This window comes from Lepidothrix coronata, unplaced genomic scaffold, assembly GCF_001604755.1.
Source record: "Lepidothrix coronata isolate B3197 unplaced genomic scaffold, Lepidothrix_coronata-1.0 Scaffold6, whole genome shotgun sequence".
NCBI classification, from domain to species: domain Eukaryota; kingdom Metazoa; phylum Chordata; class Aves; order Passeriformes; family Pipridae; genus Lepidothrix; species Lepidothrix coronata.
In genome coordinates this window covers 2285201-2311653 of record NW_016690186.1, presented here as the reverse complement: position 1 = coordinate 2311653, position 26453 = coordinate 2285201, and the positions used below count along the sequence as shown (strand labels likewise).

Genomic DNA, 26453 nt, shown 5'->3' with positions numbered 1-26453 from the left:
TGTGTATCTGGGGATTGGATCTATGGCATGGAGGGATAGATCTTTTTGTTTTGAGAAATCTGTTCTTCCCACAGTTTGTTTTAAGGAAGCAAACCTACAGGCAGCTTGAAGTTCAAGGCTGAAATTGTGAGGTTCTAGTTGCTAGAGACCGTAGTAAGAATGGACAACAGCCACACCTCCTTAAAAGGATCAACATATCATTTAGAAAACTATGTAAATAAAATATGAGTAAAAATATTCAAGCTAAAGTTCAGTACACTGTAAAGTTAATTAAGAATGCATGTGTTGTGTATCACAACTATTATATAATGGTGATTTCATTTTAAGGTAATAAGGAGAAACAGAGAAATCTGATTCATAAGAAGGAAAAAATTACCTCCTTGCAGAAGGAGAGAAATTTACATAGGACTGAGCTGTAAACCTGCCTTCAAGAAGACAGAGGAAGAAAAGTGCTTTCACCTCCCTTACACCATATCTTCAGTTAGTCAACATATTTCTCAGTATCCTGTCTCTGGTCCAACCTTATTACTATGGAATTGTTCTGAGTGTAACTCACAAGGGAGGTAGATAACTACTATTTTGTTTTCTGTTTTCTTAATGAGAAGGTCCACAAATCATAACAGTTAGTCACAATAACAATAATACAAATACTATTAATAATAATAATATGGGTGAATATAAACAAAGCTACAATAATTGAAGATAACACTTGCATTTGGGCATTTTCAGAATAGTTCCTATAACATCAGTTGCTGACAGTGGCAAAGAAATGCTCCTATCTCAAAAAAAGGAAGAAAACAATGGCTAGTTAACAAAAAGCCGTTAACTAGCTCCATTTTCACTCTTACCCTGAACTTACCTCTTTGCTTTTATTACTGTATAAAAAAAAAAGACAACAAAAATATGAACAACAGTTATAATGTCTCAGCAGTCTAACATATAATTCAGGGATCTCTGCTGTTTTGGAACCCTTGGCATGTGGGGTCAGTAAGGCATTGTCCTCTTCATTAGAATTCCAGTGGAAAGCAAAAGTAACTTTTGTAGCTTGAATAGCTTGTTGATCATATTATCTGTTAGGGCAGCCTGCAATATAATTCATTCTTTTCCAATCAGCACCAATGATTATATTCGAAAAGAATTACCATAGAGCATTTCAAGAAGCTCAGCCAAAAGAGCAAACTGAAAAGAGAGAGGCTGATTTTGATGGACAGTGAGACTGGTAAGGTCTTGATGCCCATCAAATACTGGAGAAGAAAAAGGTTTATTGATCTTTAGGGAACATTAAATTCAAAACTAGACTCCGTTTTGGGCATATCTTATGTAAAGAAGGTTGCAGTTTTTATCATAGAAGGAGCTAGGAAATATCACCTAATTTAAGTTAAATAGTGTTTCGGAGTAGAGTCAGAAAAGGCTACACAAATGTAAGGTTAATTTCTGTCTTCTGATGTGCAGCAAACATTAATATGGTATGCAGGGAAGGAACAAGACTTTTTACTTATATCAAGACATCTTTATTTATCTAAAAGTTAAATTATCATATTTGAATACATTTGCCATCTTGATTTTTTTAAATAAAACACATTTTTGTCTAAGAGGTTGAACAGCTAGTTTTAATTTCTTTCTTCAAACATATCAGGAGCTGTTATCATTCTCTTCTGCTTTAAAAAAAAGTGTGCATATTCAATTTCACTTAACAAATACTCATTTTTTTTAATGAGCACTAGCAGGATAATTCAAGATTATTTTCACTTATAATTTTTTTGTATGTAAGGCTTGATATGCACACAGGTAACACCAGACACCAGGCTGTGGCTAAAGTCGAGAACGCTGCAATGTAGCTGGTAGAGAAGGCAAAGGCAGAAACCTGTTTTTCTGCTTTTATAACAACACCTTTCACATGCACAATAAAACTCCAGGCTGAGTTCTCCCCCTGTGCTTTATGGCCTGCCTGGCTGCCCTGAGGGGGCCTCCAGGTGTGAGAAAAAAAATAATTAAATAATTTGCTACTCAAAATATAATGAACACTTTAAATATTCACTAAAAATAATATAGTGTCCTAGACAAAATTTCCATAACTTCAGAGAAAAAATTATACAGACCTCAGAGCAGAGAGGCACAAAGAATGGAATATTTTAAGGCTTCAGCCAGAGGCTTCTCTATTTGATCATCCAAGATGGGAGCGTAAACACAGGCATGTTCCCTTGGAACTCATCAGTTCTGTTCAGCTCTTACACTGATTACTGCAAATGTCAGCTCCTGCGAGAGCCATCATTAGGCAGGTGATTCAGAAAGGTATCATCGACTCCCTGCTAACGCTTTCCAAATGATAGGAAAACGCACCCTACCTCAGTAATGAGGACAAGCACTGTCCATTCCTTTTCAGTTTCCAGTCTTTATATTAGCCACCATGAGTTTCCAAATGTGCTGGTCTTGGCTGAAAGTTGACTTGATACCATGTAGAGAAATCATCATTAGACAGTCCTTGTAAAATCTGATCCTTCTCAGGGTGGGAAACCAAATGTATTGCCTCCAACTACCAGAGATTGTACTACATGTAACTCTCATTTGGGATTCATTGGGATTTGGCTTTTACTGGTTGTCATGCCAGGAGGATGAATTGGTTACCTATTGGATTAGGAATTCACGGTTTAGATCTAAATCTTAGTATGGCTTTCAGTTAATCTCCCACTGCCCCTACATGTACAAGTACAATGTTCATAAGTTGCAGTCAAGGAAGTCGTAACCCTCTGATTTCAGTTTTAGCTTATTTCACAAGAAGCTAGTGGTACAAAGCAGATTCATTACCTGACAAACTCAGAGAGTTGATTTTTCATTTTATTGGATTATGGCTATGTTCACATACATGTTCAGAAATGTAATAAATAGACTTGCTTCTCTACTACATGGACAAAAGTCAAATCTCAAAGTTTCACATGAATATTAGAATATCATGGCAGAGCAGTGCATCTAAAACTTTTATTCCTCATGCTGTATGTCTCATCTCTATTAAGACAAATTCAAAGGCTACAACCCTCCACCTTTCGTCAATGTCAAATTCACAAAAAAATATAATGGGGAAGAATGCTATAATACTTTAAGTTGAACATTATTTCTCTTCTATCTACAGGCAGCATGAGCATTTTTGAAAGATTTGTCTTGTCTTTGCAGAAGATAAGAACTTTTCATTAAATCATTTTAATTTTAAAGAATAATCTTTGCCTCTAAAATTTTTCTACTTTTATGGAAAATAATTGGTAGCTGTCCTATTCAAAGTTAACAGTCTATAACAAGAATTATATGAGAATGAGAAAGAGTTTTTCACCTCCACAACTGTTTGACTCAATTTAAAAACATCATGACATAATGAACTGTCACACTAAGGCCGGAAACTGGGGTATAATTGTGCATGTCATATTCCACAGCACTCAGTTGCCATGAATCCCATTGTTTTGCAGAAATTTTGCATTCTTGATGATGTTTAAAAATATACATGTTTATGCCCATTTATTCTTGCTTTTTATATAATTTAATAAAAAACCTACATGCAGCTGTACCAGATCAGCTATGTAATATCACCTCATATTCTGGTTTGATAGGCTGTCCTTCAGCTTGACTAAAGTTCTACAGTTAGAACAATCTCATTTAAAATCAATTCCAAAAATTTGGCTTAGTGAGTTATTTAATAAAACCTAACTTATATGCGCTGTATAAAGGTGAGCACACACAAATGTCATAGTGACTGGCTTGCCTGTCAATCAAACCAGAGTCCTTTGCTGCAGATGTGTTGCATCTCTATTGCATTTAAAAAGTTGAATTCCATTGCTCAGGTGGACTGATCAGGATAACATCTGTATGAAACACAACATGACTTCCTTTTTTTATTATTAATTGCTAATTAGTAGCCTCCATTGCTATTGTATTGTTGTTTTTAAAGTGCAGTGATTAAACAGAGTGTTCCACTGAAAGATGACATGTCCTCAAAATAAATCGTCTGCTCCAGAAGTACATTAAGAACTGTTTTCATTCCCTCTCTTTAGCAATATTTTGTTTTCTCTTTTTTTTTTTTTCCTGATTTTGCATGACTTGAATTAATTATTTCTCAGTATGCTGTTACTGTTGTTCCCCAGAGTAGCCATTCAGCAGCTTTTGACTGACAGTTACTGAACTTTCAGGTCCAGTTATACATCTGCTCTATCACCATCTGCTGTCACAGTAAGGATTTTATCAGGTCTATTTTGAAGGAAAATCTCTAGAATGAAGCTTCTATTGTTAAATGCTTATAGAAACACACAGGGGAAGCTGAGTTCTTGCTGTTAAATTAGGCAGAAGTGCACAATAGGGTGTAAATTGTGTTGGGCTAATTCCCTGCTTTGTATTGTCAGCCATCTATGGCACTCATCATGGATTATTGCTGCATAACATATACCCTTGAAAGGCTTATGTTGCTTGTTGATACTTTATTGAGCTTTCTGTAAAATAAACTGAATATATATATATATATATGTTTGTATAGTTAACATGAAATGCTTTTCCCTGAGCAGTTTCTTTCATTGTTTTAGATGCTTCCTGTGGCCAATAAAAGATTTTTCTTCCCTTTACGTTTTAGTTCAGAGTAGCTTTTGAACTTCAGGACATAAAAAAGTTTTAGAAGGGCAATAGACACCACAGACTGTTAAAGATTTTAGGCTGAGGAAACCACATTGACTTCTGAGAGGAAGGTCAGAGAACTTCCTAAAGCTAGTTGATTACCTGATGAGCTAGATAACATTCATGTTGTGAGTCACTTGATGCAGCTATTGGATAGCAATGCTTATGTCCTAGGGCAGCATACCCTATAGCTCATGAAAGAATGGAAGTAATTTGGACACCTGCTGGAAATTTAGATGATACAAAAGAATAATTAGATCAAGTTCTTATTTAAATCTCAAACTATAAGTCTCAAGCTGTGTATCAAATAATTTCTGCATGTCCAGATAATTCAATTTTGCCTCAAGTACAGATTTCATCTTCATTTACATACTTTTCTCATTTATTTTCTCTTTTTTTTTTCCTAGTACTAACTCATTAGTATAAGAAGTATTAGCTCCCCCCCCCCCCCCCCCGCAATATTAATATCTCTCCCTGAAAATTGCTTTCAGTAAGGGTAGTTTTGCCTGGACAAATTTAGTGACCACATATGTGTTAGCTCTGTGTTCAGATTTTAATCAATACAAGGGTGAATGTACCGTATTCTGCACTCAAGGTTTAAATAGGACAGATGAATGAGGGGATTCTAACTGCCTTGTTCTATTGTAGACCTTTGAAAGTGAGTGAAATAAGCATATATGTCCCACAAGTAGACATTATGATGCTAAATTGATAAATAGATAAACAAATATTACTTATTTTTGGATTCTTGAAGAAGAGTTTCTAATATTGTATGTTAATGTTCTAAATGAATAAACCAATAGATAAATGCCGCGGTCCGAAAAGGGGGGGATGGGGCTGTGGCACAGCACGGATTCGGGAGTCCGGGTAGGGTGCAGATAGAATGCTTTAATGAAGCCTGCACGGGGTTCTTTATCAGCTCAGGCGGGGAAAGGGCCAGAACAAAGGATGAGGCATGAGACAGACAAACGGGGGAGCAAATCAGGATAGGGCCACAGGCGAAAAGGGAGAGGATCCGGGGAAGGAAAGGGCAAATGGTAACTGTCTCCTCTCTGCACCTTCTTCAGCCTATCAGAGAGGGGAGCGGGGAAGCAGGGAGCAGGAAAACTCGTGGCAAGCCCGGGCATGTCCAGGCTGTGCACTGTGTAGTGTGAATACAATGAAACCACATAATAACAGTAAACTCCATATAATAACTGTAAGGTCCATATAATAAAGTCCTGCCAATTGCTGTATGTTTTTCTCCATGTCTGGAACTGTTCCCATCCTGAATCTTGCTCCTTCACAGATAAATAAATAATAAATGTATATTAAAAATTAATATTTTATGTCTATAAATATTGGGTGACGGTCATGGCTTACATATATTCAACTGGTAAGTGATAGATTGATCTACTGCTTTTGAGATGAAAGTGCTCTTACCAGATCCTTCATCTTATTTGTACATTCCTCTTGGGTGTGAAATCAGGCTCTTTTTCATTCCACAGGTCTTGTGTGTCTTTCTGTACAGTATCATAGCTGCAACAAGAGTGGTATACCTCAGCTTTTAGCTTGGTGGTTAGGTTAGATGAAAGATACAGGTTTGACACACTGACTTTGTGGGTGCTGTAATTGCTATGTTGCCATAATAAGGGCTTTCCCTTCAGCTGCTACTTTTTGCAATAATATGATCTTAACCTGAATAAACCTGATCCTGCCTGTGTACATCTGGAGTTGTTCTGAATCAGAACCTCACAGTAGATTTAATCAGAGGAATAATTGCGTCCTGATTTGTCATAACAGTATGATACGTATGCAGTTCTTCCCAGAAGCATAATTCTGTATCTATGATGAGGTCAGAAAGTGAGAAACCATTGAATTTGAATAGCAATCTGAGGCATTGCTTTTATCATATCTCTTTATCCCTGTGTTATATTTATATTTATTTGGATCTAATATTTTGCCATTTACCCAGGAAATGGGATATGTAACATAAATAGGACAGTGAAAGGGATGCCAGCAATATAAAAACAGATTTTCTGCAGGAGTTGGATATTTCTGATTTCTGAGACTGGAAACACAAATAGCAAACATTAAACCAAGAAAGGGCCATTTTTTAAAATTCTTATAGAATGCTTTCCTCTTTTTCATGTATTTTATTTTTGGACAGAATTTTTAGCTGCTATCCAAACAGGCCAACAAAGCATGAGGACAGAAGGCAAATTTCAGCATTCTTGTTTAGAAATAGATGCCTTGAATGATGCATATGTCCTGTACTTCTTTGTTCTCTGGCAAGTTCCTGGAAAGCCCTAACAGAGAAAATAAGAAAAGGTGAGAAACAGAGTCACCATATCCACAAAATATATAGGTCATCTTTTTTATTTTTTTACAGTTTTAATTAGAAAAATTAAGTATGGAGGAAACTTTTCTTTTTCTCTAACTTTACCTTAAATAAGGACTTGTTAATATCCACAGCTTACGAAATATGAATTTGTTCTGTCTGGCCTCTTTGGGATTTTCATTGGAGGCTGAGGCTAGAAATAAAAACGTTGCAATGCTTTATTGTAATGTCTTTTTTATTCTATCAAATAAGTGTAAAACTTCCCAAGAATAACATTAATTTTAGTATATTATGATGAAAGTATTCGGTAAGTCTATGCACATGTTATTCCTTTGGGAATTATGTCATCTAAATAAATTAATTGGAATCAATGAAGCATATACTTTAACTGTATATTTGCTACTGAAAGAGCACATGGGACTCAAAGGCTTAAGTAAAATATTTTTAATTACAGTTTACTTCAAGAGAAGAGGTCAATAATCATTCAATTTTTCTCATTCACTTATTTTACATCTGTGCAGATGACTGGTGCTTCATATCACACTCTGTGAAAAGGGAAAATATTTAGTCTCTTGAATTTCTAAGAAAAGTGATTAAACAGAATTCTGTGGACCAGAGACAGTCTTTGATCTCTTCTCTTTCATCACAGTAGCAGTACATGGTACCAGTGATAGAGTAGCTACCTGAATTTCATAATATAGTTGATGTGCAAAATAGTACAAAGTAATTGACAAATTATGGTTACCTACAAATGAAGGATAAAACCACAAAGAAGTATCAATCAATGAAAACGTGTGAAAGAAAACTGACAATAAAACTGATGAAAAATGTTAAAAAATGTACGTAATTGCAAATGGAGAAACATCCCCAAGAAATAAATATTATTACGACACATTTTTGTCTTTTCAAAGAGTTGTATTTCCTGGGAAGAAGACACTGTTTAGTAAGAAATATCTCTTATATGTTAAGTATATTAGAGAATATTTGTTTTCAATCTTACTATTTTGGAAAGCAAAACTTATTAAGTCCATGATATGACACAGCAAATAGAGATTTAGCAGCGTCAAGTAGAAAAACTGTTCTCAGGAGCTGACAACTTAAAAAAAAATATATTTATTTATTTAATAAGAAACATTTTCCATTTTGAAATACCTCTCAGTGATGCTGGGTTTAAAACAAAATAAAAAGTTTACCTTTGCTTATGAAGAATGATTCTGGATAATGGTGCAGGTCTGAAAAGGTGAAAGTGCCTGAAGCAGTGCTGTGGCAATGCTGTGTCTGGGAACTTCTGACCAGGGTCCAGAGAGACATGTGGCTTCTTTCTCTAAAAAAGGTCTCTATCTGATGGCTCTGGTAGCATGAGAGTGCTCAGTGACCAGAGTTTCTTGAACCAACTGGCACACTCAGAATACCCCCAAAGACCAACAGGATCAAGATATAATAGCATGCAGTTTCTAGCTGCTTTCTTCAAATATACATCCAGAAGTCCTGCTGATTCCCTATATTTGTTTAACAGTCTACTGTTTACAGTGCTTGCTTAGTAAAAGCAATAGTCATTCATCACTCAGACCTATTGCTCCCACAAGTCCGCCCTGATGGCAGTAGGTGGGATAATACAGCAGCCTCTCCTTCCCCTCCTGCTGAAGTAGGCTGCTGCTCAAAACCAAACCCAGACAGTGGGAAAGAAGATCTATTATGCAAATAGCATGCAGACCTTTGAGACTAGGCAAAAAAGGCTTTAAAGAAAAAATGCTCTCTTTGAGAGGAGTTACTTCTGACTAAATATTAATTCTGAGTTTACATCCATCAATTGTTTAATAGTTGGTACTATAGGTTACGGTCTGCTCTTCACAGGGCCTTGAATTGTTGCATCAGGATCTCTTCTTCAGTCAGACAGATGTCACCCACAGAGGATTTTTTATGTTATCTTCTCTGTGATTGAAGGAGCCTACCTGTCCCTCTGTAGAACCCTGTGGATATAGAGACTCAACATTTTACACTGAAATTTGAGCTTCAATTCAGGACCCAATATTAATTTTATGGGTTGCATCCCTCCATTGTTCATAATGGTAGGACACTTTGCATTAAAAAAAAGTACCAGAGTGGAAGAAAGTTCTGAATCTGAAAAATAAGTATTATTTGGTACTTTTTAGAAACTGAACTTCTCCAATGAAACTGCAAAATCCATGGAAATATCAAGATGCCCGAGACAAGTCAACTATTGACATGCATCACTCCACTGTCAAAAAATAATTAAATGCAACATGAGTTCGATAAATGTTGTGAACTCTACTACTAACTCCCTGCTACAGGCTATTGGCATATGACTACCAATAGGACCTCCAGGATAGCCTAGGTTCAATCTAAACACCAGGGAAATTAAAACAGGCTTTATTCAAACAAAGCAAAAAGAAATCATCTTGTTAAAAAGTAAGTTATGAAGAGAAGCATGAAAATAATATTATGTAGAACATACTGAATATCATGATCTTCATCTAATCATCCCCTAAAGTTTTTCTTAGCTTCCAAAGGAGGTATTTTGGACGTTGTTTTCCTCTATCTTGTTGTCTTTCAAAATGGGACTGCATTCTGGCTCTTTTTCTCAAAACAGTTGTGTTTGGATACCCCGTTTTGAAAACTGATGTTTAAAGTGGTTCCAAAGTAATCCCACTTCTTCTTTCTTAGTAATTATGAAGATTTTTATATACTTTTAGAATGTATAAGATTGCAAGTTAAATATCATTACTTTAGGCCTTTACTAGCAACTTTATTCTAATCTCATCTGAATTCTCACCTTCTCTTTCCTTTTCAATCTCTATAGAATATCAGGGTCCTTCAAATTTTCCCCCCCATTAACAACTGAGAAGGGGTGAGAGGATACATCTGTCATTTCTTAATAGCTACTTATGAGCAATGTCTTCAGTCTCAAGGGTACCTTACCTGCAAGCAATCTGTACTAAAAGTTCTTTTCCAGAGTGTATTTTAAGGATGAAATCTGCAGGGAGAAACTTGATATACTACCCCTCTGAAAATTAGGGTAGATAAAAAATGGGTGCATTTAGAAAATCCTGGACAGCTACAAATGGATTATGAAATGTGAACTACTACATTTGGTATGTAATACTGTGTGTGCCACCAAAAATAATAAAACCAATGCTGAAGCTGTTTTGCTAAGATCAATAACTCAGGACTACTTTAAAACAGATTCCAAGACTTTGAGATCAAAAACTTGCAGAATAATTTATACTGGATGAGCTTTTGTAGGTCATCTGGTCAAAATCCTGCTCAGAGAATGGCCTACATAAATCAGGTTACTCAGGACTTTACCATGTCAACTTCTGACTATCTTTCAGAATGGAGATTTCATAACATCTCTCACCAAGAGAAATAATTGAATAATTGTTTTAAAAATACTAGAAGACATCAGTGGTCTTTGCTACATGATTTCTTTACCATAATGCTACAAGACAGACATCTCTAGATCTAGCAAAGCATGTCTTCTGGATTTCAATTGCAGAATATTTATTTGTTTTTATAAAAATAGTTAACTTATTTTTCAGACTATTTCGATTGAAAGTTCAAATTCAGAAGGCAAGTGAATGAGAAAAGCAGTGACCCATAATGTTATCTCTATTCAGCTACAGTGGAAGATCTCTGAGACCAGTCTGTTTAAATACAGCATTAAGTATTTAAACAATATCCATTCAACTGTTATTTTTGCAAAAGTGATCTTCATTTCTTTATACATAGATTTGAAATACATTTTGACTTACAGAAAGAATAATGTGTTTTCCAATTATTGTAATAGAAAAAGGAATCCTAAAGCTATCCATATATATTAAATTTTTGGATTAATTTACAATTTCTTATTACATGATATGATTTGAATTGAAATATAAACTGAAGTTTTACTTCACTGTTCATTTTTTATAGATCAATAAGAATATTTATTGGGGTTTTTTTAGAAATTAAGCTCAATTATATCTATTGCTTAATGATCTAAAAAACTGTTAAATCATTAGCCAAATGATTATTTGCTATAGCTAATAAATTGTAAAATTACCTTAGGGAATAATCTTTATTGATTTGATTAAAATTTTATACCACCTATTGATTTTTTTCCCTGTTAGTAACTGGCAATGGTAATGTTGATTCTCCAAAGACATTATGCGGATGCATCAAAATTTCTCAGGGTTTCCATGTTCTGTTGGAGAGCTCTCTGGACTTCAGTTACTTCTGACTAGTTCATCTGTAGATAGACTCCTTTGTTATTTCTTTTCTCTTACTGAATTTTGTTTTTTATACACTGATTGTCAGTTGCTGGAGATACTGATGACCAGAAATTTAAATAAGAAAATTCAATAACTAACTTTGCATAGAAGAGACATCTGTCCCCATTAACAATTGTAAATACTGACTGCACCATACCCAACAGTGTCATATATCACTTGCCATCATGTTTCTGATTGCAGCAGTCATTAATCATTGAAGGATTCTATGATATTATTAGTTTTGAATTGACTCTAATCACTGCTTCATTAGGTGCATTTCTGTTAATGTGAACTTGGGGTTCAAATGGTGGGTTAGCTTGTTGTAAAAAGGCAATTCTTCCCTTGGTGCTATGAATTCTGAGCAATTAGCGACTTTCCTTGAACCTGTATAATGTTTTTATAAAAATTATAAATTATAAATATAATTTATTTTTATAAAAAAAGGTTACCTAACCACCAGGTGACCTTTCCTAGACCTTCTTTCTCACAGCAAAATCATGTTGCTGGTAAAGAAGAAAATAAAACCCATTTCATTACTCTGGCTTTTTTGGTCACACTCTCTTTGTTCAAAATAATTCATTAACTGAACATGGATTATGAAAACAGAAAACTGGTGGATTTATGCAGAAAAATGATTGTACTTTGGAAAATAAAATTTCACCTCTTGATGACTTTTTCTTCTTTCAGTTTCATGCATAGAGTGCTTAAAAAAATTATTGAATTCATGAAAGGCAATGCAATGCTAGTCTAAATTTATTTAAATATTTTGAAGATTTTGTTTATGTTTATTATTCCATGAGCATATTAGTAGTATTGTGTTCTCTGAGAGCCCTGGGAAAATCTTAAGAACATTTGAGGCTTGCAGAAGTCTTTTTGTTTTGATAGTCAGATAGGACTGAAAATAATTGTTCCTCAGTAGAAATAGTAAAAGAAATTTTTCAAGCATTAATAGCTATTTTTATCAGTTTTTAAGTATTGTCCTTTAAATGAATGAGAATGTAAAGTAAAACAAGTAGCCATGAATAGCATTATTACATTGAATTTTGATGATGTTTTCATACAGTATTTAAAGATAATATTTTATGTCTAAACGGGCTTTTGTATACACACATATATGTCTCCAAACTCTTAATTCTGTGAAAATTTTGAGCTTCAAACTCACAAAGGTATAAAAATATTTCAAAGTCAGATCTCGTGAAGTCGTTGGTACCAAAAAAGGGATTTCTCTCGGGTATGTTTATTTTGCTGTGCAAGCAGCAACACCAGAGGCTTTAAAGACAACTTTAAGTATACACTGAATATTTGCATTGTTATCCTGGCTTTGTGAGCACTTTGAACTGTAAACATCTAATTCTATAAAAATGTAATAATGTTATGAAATCTCAAAATATTTATTAATGAAATTCATTTTAGTATTCAAACAAGTCAAACAAGTCTAACCTATTACCCATCATCTATGTTTTCCATATACTCAGTCATTTGGGGTTCTTTCATGCTTATTGTTGCCATCTCCTTTGAACTGAGTTCTGTAAGCTCAGGATGTGAGTAAAGCAGCTACATGAGCAGTATGATCTCAGAGAGACAGCCAGATAGTCTAAATTGCACTAGTCCTGTCCAAGTTCTGTGTACTAATCCTTTTCAGAGAAATAGAAAATGAAAATCAAAAAATATCTGGAACCAGTAATTGAAAACTAATTGAAAAGTTCTCCCAGGAGGAGAAGAATGGTAATAAATGTGTCTGTAAATATTTCACTTGCCCTGGTACTTAAGAAATATAAATATGTCACTCAAAAGTCTGAAAGACACTGTCTAGTGACTTATAATATTCTGATCTTTTTCTTCATTCAACATGTTTTAGTAGGCTAACCTGTGGTGACAAATGCGAATGTGACATGTTGTTCATCAAAAAGAAGAGGTCATGCCCTCCAGCTTGATTATCTGGAATATTTTTTGTTTGACCCATTTATATTTTAGAGACTGAAAAATGTATACTATGTACATTTAGAAGGGGGGAAAAAAAGGCATTAATCAAAAGATAAGTCCTAAACCCAGTCAAGTTACTAGGCTTTAGAATAAATGATATTTACTTTCTTGTCACCTGAGTGCTGAGCTTTCTGTATTGCACTGTTATCTATTTTAAACCCTCAAAACCCCCCAGAAATTTCATCCTGGATTAAAATTTACAGCCTTCCTTTTGCCTATTCCTAAACTCAGGAGATGAAAAATTAACAGGCAGGAATTCCAATATGATCATGTATCAAAGATTTTTTTCCAGGAAAAAGAGCAGAATCCTACTAGTTGCAGTTGCACAATATTAAAAGGAGGGAGAAGGATGACAGTGTGATATATAGTAAATTTTTTAGTCAGGAAATGTGTGAGAACTGCTCATTTTCAAAGAGTTGCTGAGAGCTACTCTGTTGAGAGAAAATCTGGAGCCTCTCAGGTCTGCTCTAAAATGACTCTGATGTCAGTAGGACTGAGCCTCCTCATTGATAAACCTAGCAACCAAATGAACCTGCTCAGGGATATGCTAGATTGCTCTGAAGGTGAGTTATGTGGCGGGCAAACAAGACAAGGCTACAAGAAGGAGGAAGGCTCAGTCAAGCACAGAGATTGCTCTAGATAACACAAGGTATTTTTTTTCATCATTAGCTACCATACCTCTTTAGCAAAAAAATGCTTAACTCAATGCTGTGTAAAATGCACACATCCCTTATGCATTTCAGGGAGTTACCACATGCTGGCTAGCTATTCTAGTTATTTTTTTCTTTTTTTTTTTTTTTTTTTAATTACCCAGTCAATATCCTGAAAGACAGGACTAGTGTGAGCTATTTTTGGACTGATTCCTACTCATAATTTCACCCTCCCCCCCAAATTAATATAGATTCGTACCTAACACTGCAATTTGCATCCAAATCCATCTTTGTAATTACAGCTGCATAAAGTCTTTTTTGAAAAAAGTCTGTACCTTCTAAATGCTAATCACCTCTATTAAAATGAACAAATTCAAATTATAATGAATTTTAAATACATGTAATCATTCATTGACTTGAATAATTTAAGGCGGAAAGAAACCCCTAACTTCTAAAGTTGACATTTTGACAAAGGCACATAGTTGCCCAATTAATGTTCAAATTGACTTTGTCATTAGAGGAATTTATTTCAATTATCTAAGCAGATACTTAGAAGTCTTAAATAAGCAAAATGAGTGCTTTGAAGTATGACTATTAGCATGTAACACTGGATGAAACTAAATGGATGAGAAAAAATGTTGCTCTGGATTAGTGGATTATAGCAAGAAGATTGTTAGAAACCTGGAAAAACAAGGTACAGATCTTTACCTGTTCAGAAAGCTATCCTGTATCCACGTGTACTATATTTTTTCAAATCTGTGAAGGGAGTGAAGGCATGTCAATATAGTCCTTATTTCTAGCAAGATCTGGTAGATCTCATTGGGAACATGCTAAGTTTTCTCATGGGATCATGCTGTATGTAATGTAAACTGTCATGAAGGTTTTTCAAACAGCACTGTTAATGCTGGACAGATCTTTGCAGAGATCCAGGCAAGTTTTGTTGCCCTATACATCTGTCTTTGCCCTGGTTATGATGTTGTTTGCTAAGAAAGCAAATATACTCTGTTTGCAGTCTTTGGTACCAGTTTTCAGTTATCCAGAGTGTAAGGGAAAAATCGTATTCCATAAATTAAAAGTATTTTCTGCTTTCTCTGGTACTATTTACTCAGAGTCAGAATATTTCCTTAATTTTTGTGTCATCATTTAAAAAATAAAACAGGACAAAGTCAAATGGAAAACCTATACTCAGCCTTGTTCTGGTATCAAGATGATAATGTGAGTTCTTACCCAGAAGGAAATTAATCTGTGTGAGAAAAAATACATGTACTGTCTTAGATTGAATAATCTGTTAGTAGCTAGGTAGTTCAAAAATATGAAGGGGATCTTTGTAGGTGATAGCTCTAAAGCATTTAGAATAGAAAGGAGGTGATATAATAGAGGACAACTGAAAGGGAAAACTACCTGGCTTAAAAAGTTTTCTGTTTTTATACATCCATAATTTGTTTTCTTTCCCAGAACCACAGAATGTTTCAGGTCATAAGAAACCTCTTGAGGTCATCTTGCCTAATTCCCGCTGTTCAGGCACAATCACCTAGAGCAGGTTGCAAGGGCCACATCCATCTACAATTCAAATCAAAAATAGTTCATTTCTGATTTTTGAAGTTTAGAAATAAAAGTCATAGAGAATGTTTGTCAAAGCCATCCCTTTGCTATTAATTATATGGCATAATTTTCTAGAAAATTATTTTCTAGAAAATTGACCATTACTGATATTTATTTCTCACAAATCATACTGAGAGAAATGTCATTTTAAATGACTTTAAATCTAATCTGAAACCTATGTAAAATAGCCTTTCACTGCCAACTATCTTCTATTTCTTTCAGATTGTTTTTCATATGTAGACTATCTTGTTTTAGTGGACTTTTTTTGGTGAAGAAGATAAAAAATAATTCACAGGAATTAAAATATTTATGGAAAGATAACAAGGCTTTTCACAAACCTGAAAAAATAGGATAGGAGACCTTTTGACTGCATTTACAATTAAGCAAAATTTTTCTAGTATTCATTCAATATTTTATGTGATTAGTTTTTCTGTTGACTTATAAAAAAAGTTTCTCAGCATAAAAATCCCAAGCCTTTTATATACACAACTGGTTTTATAAATGATTACATCATGATCACACGTTTTGTTCAATTTTTTTTCACACATTTGCAGTGTGGTTTTTGTTGTTTTTTTGCTAACAATTGACTATACTGAATTTTTAGACTCTAAGGATTTTAAAATGTACAGAGAAAATTATATTAAAAGCAGGGTAGAGAGAGTTATCTGAGTTTCTCATTCCTCATAATTTTCCCCCTGTGTTGTCTGATGTAGTCATTTGTCTTCTGACTCCATCCTGTTGCCCTACAGCATGTTTTCAGTGTATCAGACTTCCAAGATAAAAAGCTGTCAGTGCATCTGTTCTGATCTTTGAATCACCTCACTTTTATAATGTCACATACATTTTACATTTCATTTTGGAGAAATTTTCTCGTATTTTTATCTCACTATTCTTCCTGAAAAATAATAAAAACTATGTAAGAACTCTGAAAAAGTCTCTCTGAAATTCAAGGCTATTTAAGTCATTTTTAGCAAGATATTGGACTGATATAAAATATGGCAATTTATCTTGCTTGATTAGGATGCCTATGTGATTTAAGTACATATTAAATTACAAGATTATGGATTTTTGACTGAAGAAATTGCCCTGTTTCATTTATCATTTCAATATAGAATTTTTTTAAACTGCACATGATTTAAGTCATAAACCATTATGACTTATTGAATCTTTGTTAGTGAACCAGTAGCCACTAAGTTAACTAATTTGCGCCACCATTTGATTTTGAAGAATGAGCTGCTTCAGGTAAGTCAGAAACCAGGACTGCAAAAATTATCTTTCAAGTGGAATGTTATCATAAATAAAATCTTTTTTCACCACCACTGCCACCTTTGGTGATAACAGTTTATAGAGACTCAAAAAAACTTACTAAGGTTAAAAAAGCTAACCAAATTTTTGAATTTATAAAGGAGCATGCTATGCACCATCTATTTGTGATTAACATTTATTTCCATTCATTATGTGTCTGTGGTTCTAAGCATTTATTTTCAGAAATGAAATTTCTGAAATTTCATAATCTCATGAAATTCCATATGTACCAAATCCACATGTGCAGCAAAACTGAGAGAGGGTCCAAAACTCATATAATATTCATCACTATCATATTCAAATATCATATTCATCACTATTTCAGTTCATGTATACACATCAGCTACTTATTTGGAAAGTTAAGATCCCTTTCCAATAAATAATTGTCTTTATTTTTTTCATAAAGATTTTTTTTTAGAAGTAAGAATGTTTACCAGTAACATAAATGTCCCAAAGAGGTCATCTATTTTATCTTAGAAGTGAAAATTTTCAACAGTTTCTGACCTTTATTATGTAAAAATTACAATATTTTATTTAACTTCACATGTTTGGTATGTTTAGATAAAACTGAGATCACTGTAGGAACATATCAGTTATCATAGTTATCTATTAAAACAGTTAGCAACTATTTGTTCAGTTTTACCTTGTTTTCCAGAATCTAACTCAGGCTATTTTAATCCACACATGTGTATATACATGCACATGCATTCAAACAATTTTGTAAGTATTCCTAATTATAATCATACAGCCTTTGCTTCACAGTTCTTCTTTAGGTTGAATAGTAGGTATTGAGTCTGAAAGAAAAATGCTTTTATGTTGATAAAACTTTGGTACAGCAGATTTTCTGGAAAATCAATCTAAATTTTCCTCATGATCTACAGAGGCCTTAAATTTCATGGCTGCTTTAGTGCTGGGTCAATCAAATGTGAAATATCAATACATTTGCACAGCATGAGTGACTGTATCCTGTTATTTTGATGAATAGTAGAAGTAGAAATGAGGAATATGAAAGAGAAAAACACTCACTAAGTAGAGATTACATACAGTGTTACAATGTTATTAAATGTCATCAGGCAAGATGATATCTTACTGTGTGTCCAATTTTAATGAAAAAAATCAAGATGAAACCAAATGAATCCTGTTTAATTAATTTAAAAGCATAGATGTCTCAGTTCCCAGAAACTAGAGATCATTCATTCTCTTTCAGTTACTGATAGGAAAATATGTCAAAGTACTGCATATAGTAGTACAATTTTGTTATACTAATTTAACTCTTCTGTGTAACCCGTCTCAGTCACTGAGGTCTAGAGATTCCAGGGATGGGGATCCATACTTATGGATAACATATGAAACAGCAGAAATGAGAGAAATTTGAATAAACATTAAATTGAAATAATTAAAAACTTCTCCTACTGTACCTCTCAGTTGTTTCTTAGAGTTTTTTCCTTCTGAATATTTCCTCATTCAGGAATAAATGAGATTTCAGAGAACATGTCTTTTTAGGTATTGCATGACAGTACAATGTTTAGCACTCTTCTTGTACTTGAATATTATGGTGCATATCTGTCTTCTTTTCGACTTTTATAAGCTTGTTTAGTTACCAAACCAGCAGATACTTCAACACACGTTCTTCGTTGAACCTGAGACTACGTGGCAGTTTTAGTGTTTGCTATTGGCAAAATAATTAAACGTTGAGGTTTCATTGTAGTGTTAGAGGAATGGACCTTCTCCCTGTCTCTATTTATAGTCCATGAAATATCCAATAAACTGTGAGAGGGAGTAGTAGTGTTGATTTCACACAATGGGATTTGAAAAAGTCATTAATTTCCAGTGTGTTACAATAAAATCCACCAGAAAAAAAAAAGGAGAGAAAAAAGAAAAACTACAGACCCACCATTTACTTTAATGTGTATTCCATGGAAAACTATCAATGAAAATCCTCTTTCCAAAAGTAATGAAATAAAATGGTGTACATTACTTTTTTAAAAGGCGTGACATAGAAAATCTGAATGGATAAAACATGCAGTACAAACCTTTCTTTACCATTGGTAAACTTACTAACTTGTTGACTATTTATATAATTGTCTTTATTTTACCTAAACTTTTTTCCTTACATGATCATTACTGACATGTAAGACAGAGATTGCCCCATACTTTCTTAATTAATGTAGAAATCAGTTTCACAAAGATACTTAAAAATAAATGCATCCCATTAGCAGCATTCTATGAAATATGGGTTGATCTATTTTCCATAGCAGTGCACACAGGAAATTGTATTTTATTACGAATGGTATGGTTATAAATCAAAGGTATCATGATGGGTCTGCTCACTGTTCAGTGGTTCTCCAGAAGTTAACATAGTGGCGACTCATGCTCTGCCGCTCTTTAAGGATTTGATATTAAATTACTCAAACTTAATAGGTGGATATACGTAGAGAATTGCATCCTAAAATGAGCTGAAATAAGTTCCAGTTCAAACATCTGTGTCAGAATATCTACAAGTAGTGGTAAGTGTCTGCAGCATTCTGCTTAATTCTTAGCTGTAGATGAAGTCTGTTCAAGATAGTGGCTGAAAACAGTCAGTAAATTTGCTGTTTATAAACAAGAAGGTTCAAAACTTCTCACAGGTATTTTCAGACAGTTAAAAAAAAAAAGACAGATTGTCATTAGTTGGAAATAAAATTTGTAAGATCATATTGTTTAATGCCTAACTGTGAAACTGTATGTGGAGACAGTATCTATATTGCTGTGTAATAGGAGTTGCTTGATTTGATATTCCTGACTAGTGGTTCCTTACACTTCACTTACATTAAATTTTGCTGATGTGATCTGTCAGCAAATATGTAGAATAGACCTTTAACATCCATGGAGTATGTGGTTTAGGTTTTTTTCTTGTTACCAGCACAGCAAGGGTTGGTTCTCATGTTTTTGGGTTGTCCTAACAGGTGTTCTTTGTACAAACTGCCAATGCACCCTATTATGTCAGGAGTTCAAGGTATGCAGCTACGTAAAATTTTACAGACATCAGCTTACTCATATGAAATATTTGCAAGACAAGAAAATGTCTGAGGAATTTGTCAACACTATTGATTTTTCTGTCAGATAGTCTACATGGGCTGGACAGAAGAACGGGAACAGGACTCTCTTCAGGATCGAATGTACACACCAAAGTTTCTAGCACTGAGAGGATCTTCCCTCTATAAATTTATAGCACCTCCAGTAAGTATTTTTCTCATACTTAGTGGGAATAAATGTTATTAAGGAAAATAATTTCGTGTGATATGTACAAGGCTTTTGCAATGAGATATCACTCACTAACAGGATTGCAAATAGCAGCACTGAAAAGTTCCAGGATATGTGGTATAGAAATGACAGAAAGCATCTGTTCATCAGATGATTGAGCATTTTACAAGAATTTCTTTCCTGACACTAAACTGAGCACTTAGAAAAATAAAAGAAAAATCTACTTATGTTAAAAGGCAGCTTTTGATTTTCCTTTTACAGACAGAAAAGACCTGAAGTAAGATGGTTAAATTTGAACTGAACAATTATTCTAGTGAAACTGCTGGGATTTGGGGAAATAGCAAAGCTTTTTGCATGCTGTGGAAATTGTAATATGTCTGTATTTAGATTTCATCTCGAATGTAAGTTTTTGCTGCTAGAGAGCTCCAAAGGAAGGTAGGGAAGCAAATTAAATTGTTTAAGTTAAATATATTAATTGGAATCTGACTGGGAACACTGGGCAAAATTTTAGCTCTCGTCTTATACTCAGTTTGATGGTACATCTAGGCTGCAGTAAAGATCCCCTAGCTAACTTTTAAGCTATTTGCTAAGGATCCAGTAGCAATCCTATTCCCTCAGCAGGGACAGTCATGTTCATTCATTTTTCCTGTTTATTGAGTGACCTTGCTGACTGCTGCTAAACCCTGTGTTGCCAGATCCAGGCTGTAGCTCCTTGCTGCCTGAATCACAGAATTACAGAATAGTTCAGGTTGGAAGGGAGCTTTAAAGGTCATCTACTGCAAGCCCCCTACAGTAAGCAGGGACACCTTCAACTGGAACAGGTTGCTCAGAGCCTAGTCCTGCCTGATGTTTCCAGGGATGGAGCATATACCACCTCTCTGGGCAATTTGTTCCTCATGTGGTTCAAAACCACCTTGCAAATCTTTACATTGTTCATCAATATCTATTCCCGTTTGTTTAGCAAAAGGCTTAAAAACGTATGAAAGACATGAGGAGTGGAAGTAAGTATGAACTGAAAACTCTGTGTTCAGTGTTTGTACACTAGTTCACTGGTATGGGTTTGACTCTCCCATGGTTGGTAATGGGAGTTTGGCTTTTGTTGGTGGATATTTTTCAGGATCAGATTAAAATATCAGATTAAGCTACTAAGCACCTTAATTCAAAAACCGTTCTGTGTTTGCTAGACCTACTTGAGCAATTGCTGCCTGTCAAATAAAGCCACCTACATTCTAGGCACTAGATAGAAGCAGAATTCTATCTATTCTATTCCTGTTCAATATAAAATAGGAAGGTTATTCTTTTGTAAGTACTATCAAAGGGGCTACAAGCCTCTTTACTGAAGAATCATAAGTTTTCAGGAGTAATATGTTTCTAGGAGGTAAATGGTTAATAGGGGGTGATTAATGGTTGTGGAAGGAACATGTTCATAGGAAGACTCTGAACCATGGTGATGTTAATAAGGGAAATTTTGGCAAGCTGCTGTTGTATGAGACAAGCAACTCATCCTTGAGTTTTTATAGGTCTTGTTTCAGCTGAGCTGCAAACACAAAATGATTTTGTTTTGCCAGATTCTGGCTCCTTTTCTAAAAGAGAAAAACAGTTCAAACATAGAGAAAGATATTTTCTCTCCATGGAGTAGGAGGGAAACAGAATGATAAACATGCTTTTTATAGGACAAACAGAGGAAGAGTTCCTGTAGAGTTGCCTTAAAGACATATTATCGTAGTATGGTTTGGGTTGGAAGGGACCTTAAAGATCATCTAGTTCCAACTCCAACATGTAATGTATTAATTGCATGCTTATATGCCCAGAAAAATTTTCTTCTTATCAAAGGCTGCAGAAAGCCTTCTAAAGGACTTCTAACACCCTATTTTCTGCATGCAAATGCATACGGTTATGTTTGCTATTCTGCAGGTATATATGTTTGTTTCTTCCAGGCATCACAAAAGATTACGGGGAAAGTTTCAGCAACACAGTTTCAGAGCTTCTATTTATGAGATGCATAAAGTGTAGTCAAAAGAAAAACAGTTTTAATTATATTTGCAGTGTAAACTCCTTGGATAAAGTTTTTTTCTGAACAGAGATGTCTTGCCAAATTTTTAACCAGAAAATCAAATGAAAGTATTTCCCCAGTCTTTGCCAAATCTAACACATTAGGGAAGTATGTGTTAAACAATGTCTATCAGCAGCCTCCTCCTCCCTCTTTTTTTAGCTGTTTGATCAATAGTACTTCTGCTTTGCATGCTCAGATAAAGGAGCACTCCTAATGTTACTTGTTTACACTTTAAAAGCTTTACAAAAAATTACTCTTTTTTTTTCTTTCTGTTATATTCTGGTACATTTCCTCCTTTAGAATTATTAATTGTGTCAATTAAAATAACAAATAACAAGTCTGTGTCAGTTTATAATTGGAAATCTCAGAGAGGATGGATGTGAGAAAGAGCCGCTAACACCTTTTCTTTTGATATTCAATCTTTTAAATTAAAATATTAAAAGTGAATAGGTGAAGCAATTTCTGTGACTGTCTTAATTTGACAATTGCTCTTGCTTTGCACATAGCATTATGTAGAAAGAGTTTTGGTTTGACCTGAAAATACGTCCCTTTATAGGTACAAACAAAAGCGAGGAGAACAGGGAGGTCTTATATTTTCCACCAAAGTTTTTAAACATAGTTGCAAATGAGTCTGTGCTTCAGCAGCCATAGTAACTACTTTTCCTTGATGGAGGAATATGACTTCAGCTGGTGTGGCTGGAGTTTTGGTCTCAGCGGGGCTGTAGCAAGATTCCTCTCCCCATTTCTTTGTTCTTGGTGAGAAATTCATCCTTTTGTCCATAGCATAAAGAGTAGCTTTATGGTTTAGTCGTCATACTTCAATAATATGGTGAAAACTGCATTTGAGGATGACTGCAAATAAATAAAATTCTAATAGAGGAACTATAACACTGTATTTTTTAACTTTTCACTCCTGCCTATGATTTCCTGAAAGGTGTTTGTATTACAGTAATGTTTATAACTAAAACTTAAGTTAGGAATAGAATTTTCTCATACAACTGCAAAAAAATTTTGATCAAGAAAATTTTATCCCCTAGCATCCGAACCCACAGATGCTTCTCAGATGTGTTGTATCTATTATTGATTATTTTCTCTTTAGATAAGAGAGAAATTGTTCTCATACAATATTTTTCTTCCTGGCCTGTGAACAGTATCTTATCATAAATTCTTCAAAGAATTTTATCTTGAATCTTGTAGAACTAATAATTTGTGGTTTCATCAACCTCTTCATCATGCCTAATAAATTTAATGATAAAACCATCTTCCTTTGGAGCTGTGCCAATATCTTACTATTAAGATTATTTTTCTTTCATATATAACCTCAGTTTCATTCTTTTTTGTACCTTCTTCTGTGAAGAAGACTGTGAATATTCTCCTGTTTCCATTTTGCAGTTTCTTTGAAAAGTTATTTATAGATTGTTGTGATATTGCCTTGACTCTTACCTTACTGAATATATTCATCTATCTTTTTCTGTCCTATTTAAGTCTTACCACTTACCCTTTTATTTAATTTTATTTAATTCTTTTATCTATGCATTTTTGTGTAAAATAATTGCTTAAAATTAATACAGTTAAACACAATTGTCAAATCCCAAGACAAAGAGGAATAATAGACTATTCTTCAAATGTTCGTTGTTAGAATTTAGGAGTAGATCTTGATAAGAAAAAAAAAAGAAAATGTATATTTGCCTCTTGTTTCATGGTTTTCTTTCTTCCCTCTGGATTTCAAGGCATGTGAGGTAAGTGTCTGGGACATTGCAAGGTTGGAGACTCATTTTATGGATTTGCAAATACTGTAGGCGACTGGGAGCAAATAGTGGCATGCAGTTACAAGGAGGAAAGCAAAGAGAAACATACCTTCTTGTAGTCAGGGCACTGGCTCTCTGAGATGAATTCAAGGGCTGTATCCTCTCAGGATCTCAGTGCGACCCCTACCAGTTCCCTGGGGAAGCATCATCATTCAGCACAGAGCAGCCAGCATGCAAGGACACTGCACTGTAAATACAGGGAGAACTTCTTCCAAGCAATGCCTGGATGGAATAGTCTGGCCCCTGCTAGTTATTGCTCTGAGGCAGTGGATGGTCTTTCTGTATACATTATACTGGATGTAAAGAGCTTATACTGGATGTAAAGAGCTTTATTTTTGTTAATAAACTTACTTCCTGAAATAAATGAAAATAGCTTAATTTCTTTTTCTGTTTATTTTTTTGTTTTGTTTTGTCTTTTGTTTTTGTTTTTGTTTTTTTCCCCAAAGGTCACAACCTGGGATTGGACACGAGCTGAGAAAACATTTTCAGTTTATGAGATAATGTGCAAAATTCTCAAGGTATGATGAGAAAGTATAAAATAAATTACCACTTTGACAGACCAGTTGTCAAACCAGAGAGTAACGCTGACCACCTTGCAGAAAGAAATCTCATTTTTTCCCTTTGAATTCAAATATCAGAAGTCCTGGTGTCAGTAGATACAGAACCAAAGTAGAAGGCATGGTAAAATTGAAAATAAATTGATTTTGACTAGGAAACTACTTTGTATCTGCATAATGCTGTATGGGGCTTACAACTTTACTTTAATGTCACATTTAACAAGCATGACATTTCATTTTCTGACTGAGGACCTAAAGATACAGTGATCAATTTGATTGTTTTCAAATATGTTGATGAAACTAGTAGTGGCTGCAATGTAAGATTTCACTAGGCCTGAGAGCAGTCTTTAAAATATACAATACCATTCTGAAAACTTTTTTCTTATTTTTTCTAATTTCTTCAGTTTACCCTAACTGTAACAAATGGGAAGAGATGATAATGAAAATTTTTTAGAAAGTTAAATTTATGAGTACAAAATTGAATAAGACCATTATTGTACATTGATTTTAATTTTTAGTTCTCAACTCAATCAGAATTAATTTATCTTGTCTTCTCTCTATTTTAAAAACAGTGAAAAACAAGTGCCCAAAATTTTCTATGAGAAATAAAGGGATGAAAAAAATTGTCTCTTTCCATTAAACTGAAGTGCCTTCTGGTGTATGTTGGTTTTGGGTTTTTTTAGGTCAAAATTGTGTAAAATGTAATTTGGACTTTTCTGGACTTTTATCTAGTTCGATGCAGACTAGTATCAAAAGGAAGTATGAAAAAATAATATTTTTTTTAAAAGTGTTTCCCACTGGGAAGACCTTTTACTGACATAAATAGTACATTTCCTAGGTATTGTAGTTCTCATAGGTGCACTATATTTTCCTTAGGGAGGCAAATTACAGATGTAATGGCTTAATAAAATTCAGAAACTTCTTACATCTGAGACTTCAAAAAAAAAGAAAAGAAACCAAGTTTATAGTCTGAAAAAAAACCTCCTTTGCTAGCAATCTGAACAGAAAAGTGAAAGATTTTCTGTTACTGCTGTGGTGGCTGTGAGGCCTGGAGACTTCATCAGGGAGTAAAACATCCCAAATGCAAAATGTCGCATCACTGTGGCATGTCCTTTAACTACCAAGTCTGTGCAAATATTGACTCCTTAGAAGTGGTCATGTAGGGAGAGAAGTTATAGGAAAAGTTTTTCACTCTTTGAAGACATTGCACTAAGGGTGTATACAAACAATGCTCTTAGAGCACAGTCAGGCTTTAAGAGAGTTGAAAAATCTCAAACACTTTTCCCCCACCCGTGCCACCCCTCCGCCACCCCCAGTAGTCTGTAATTGCTTCAGGCCTTGGGCTTATTGCGATAAGCATCAAGGCAGCTCTTCTTTGTCAGAGAAGTGTGTTGGAGCCAGGAAGATGACTCCTTATGACTTCTCCAAGGATTTTATTATAGTCCCTGTATAGAAATTTACAGAATGTATGCCATATAGTTTTCTGTAACTTAAAGATCCTTCTTTTCCTTTCTTCTAGCCTTTTGCCTTTGTTGATGCTCTTCTCATTCGCTCTCAGTTTTAGCCATTTTTCTTTTTTCCCCCTTCTCCTGTGTCCCCTGTTCTTGCATATCAATACATGGATTTTTTTTCAATACATGGATTTTTTTTCTCTTCTCAGCAATTTAGCAGCAGTTATTACAGCCAAAGAGTCAGTCCACAAAGCAGCAAAACCTGAACCAATACCTTCCTGCCACTTTTGTGTGGAAGCACAGAAAAGAGTACAAAGATGACGTTTTTCTTATCATCAGCTCTCCAAATTGTCTGGGAAGAGGTGTAGATCTTCCAGTCTCAGACTGTATTAACAGATAGGCAGAGAGGAAATTCCAGTTTAAGTGATATAAGAATATCATTTATGTGTTCCTTTATCACTTTATTCATACTCAGATATTCCTTTATTTTCTGTAAATATGGTCAAGCTTTTAAAGTCTTGAAATGTTTCAAACAGGTTCTTTGGCTGACTAAAACCCGTAAA

At 34.4% G+C, this 26453-nt stretch overlaps 1 protein-coding gene across 3 annotated transcripts in view; it reads left to right on the top strand.

Moving 5' to 3' along the window:
- Positions 1-26453, top strand: part of SNTG1 (syntrophin gamma 1) — a 341564-nt gene that overhangs the window by 264072 nt on the left and 51039 nt on the right. For all 3 annotated transcript variants that reach the window (XM_017833684.1, XM_017833693.1, XM_017833674.1), the window contains 2 exons: positions 19881-19997; positions 24329-24400. In XM_017833684.1, the coding sequence (XP_017689173.1) occupies positions 19881-19997; positions 24329-24400 (189 nt within the window). The remainder of the gene's footprint in view (positions 1-19880; positions 19998-24328; positions 24401-26453) is intronic.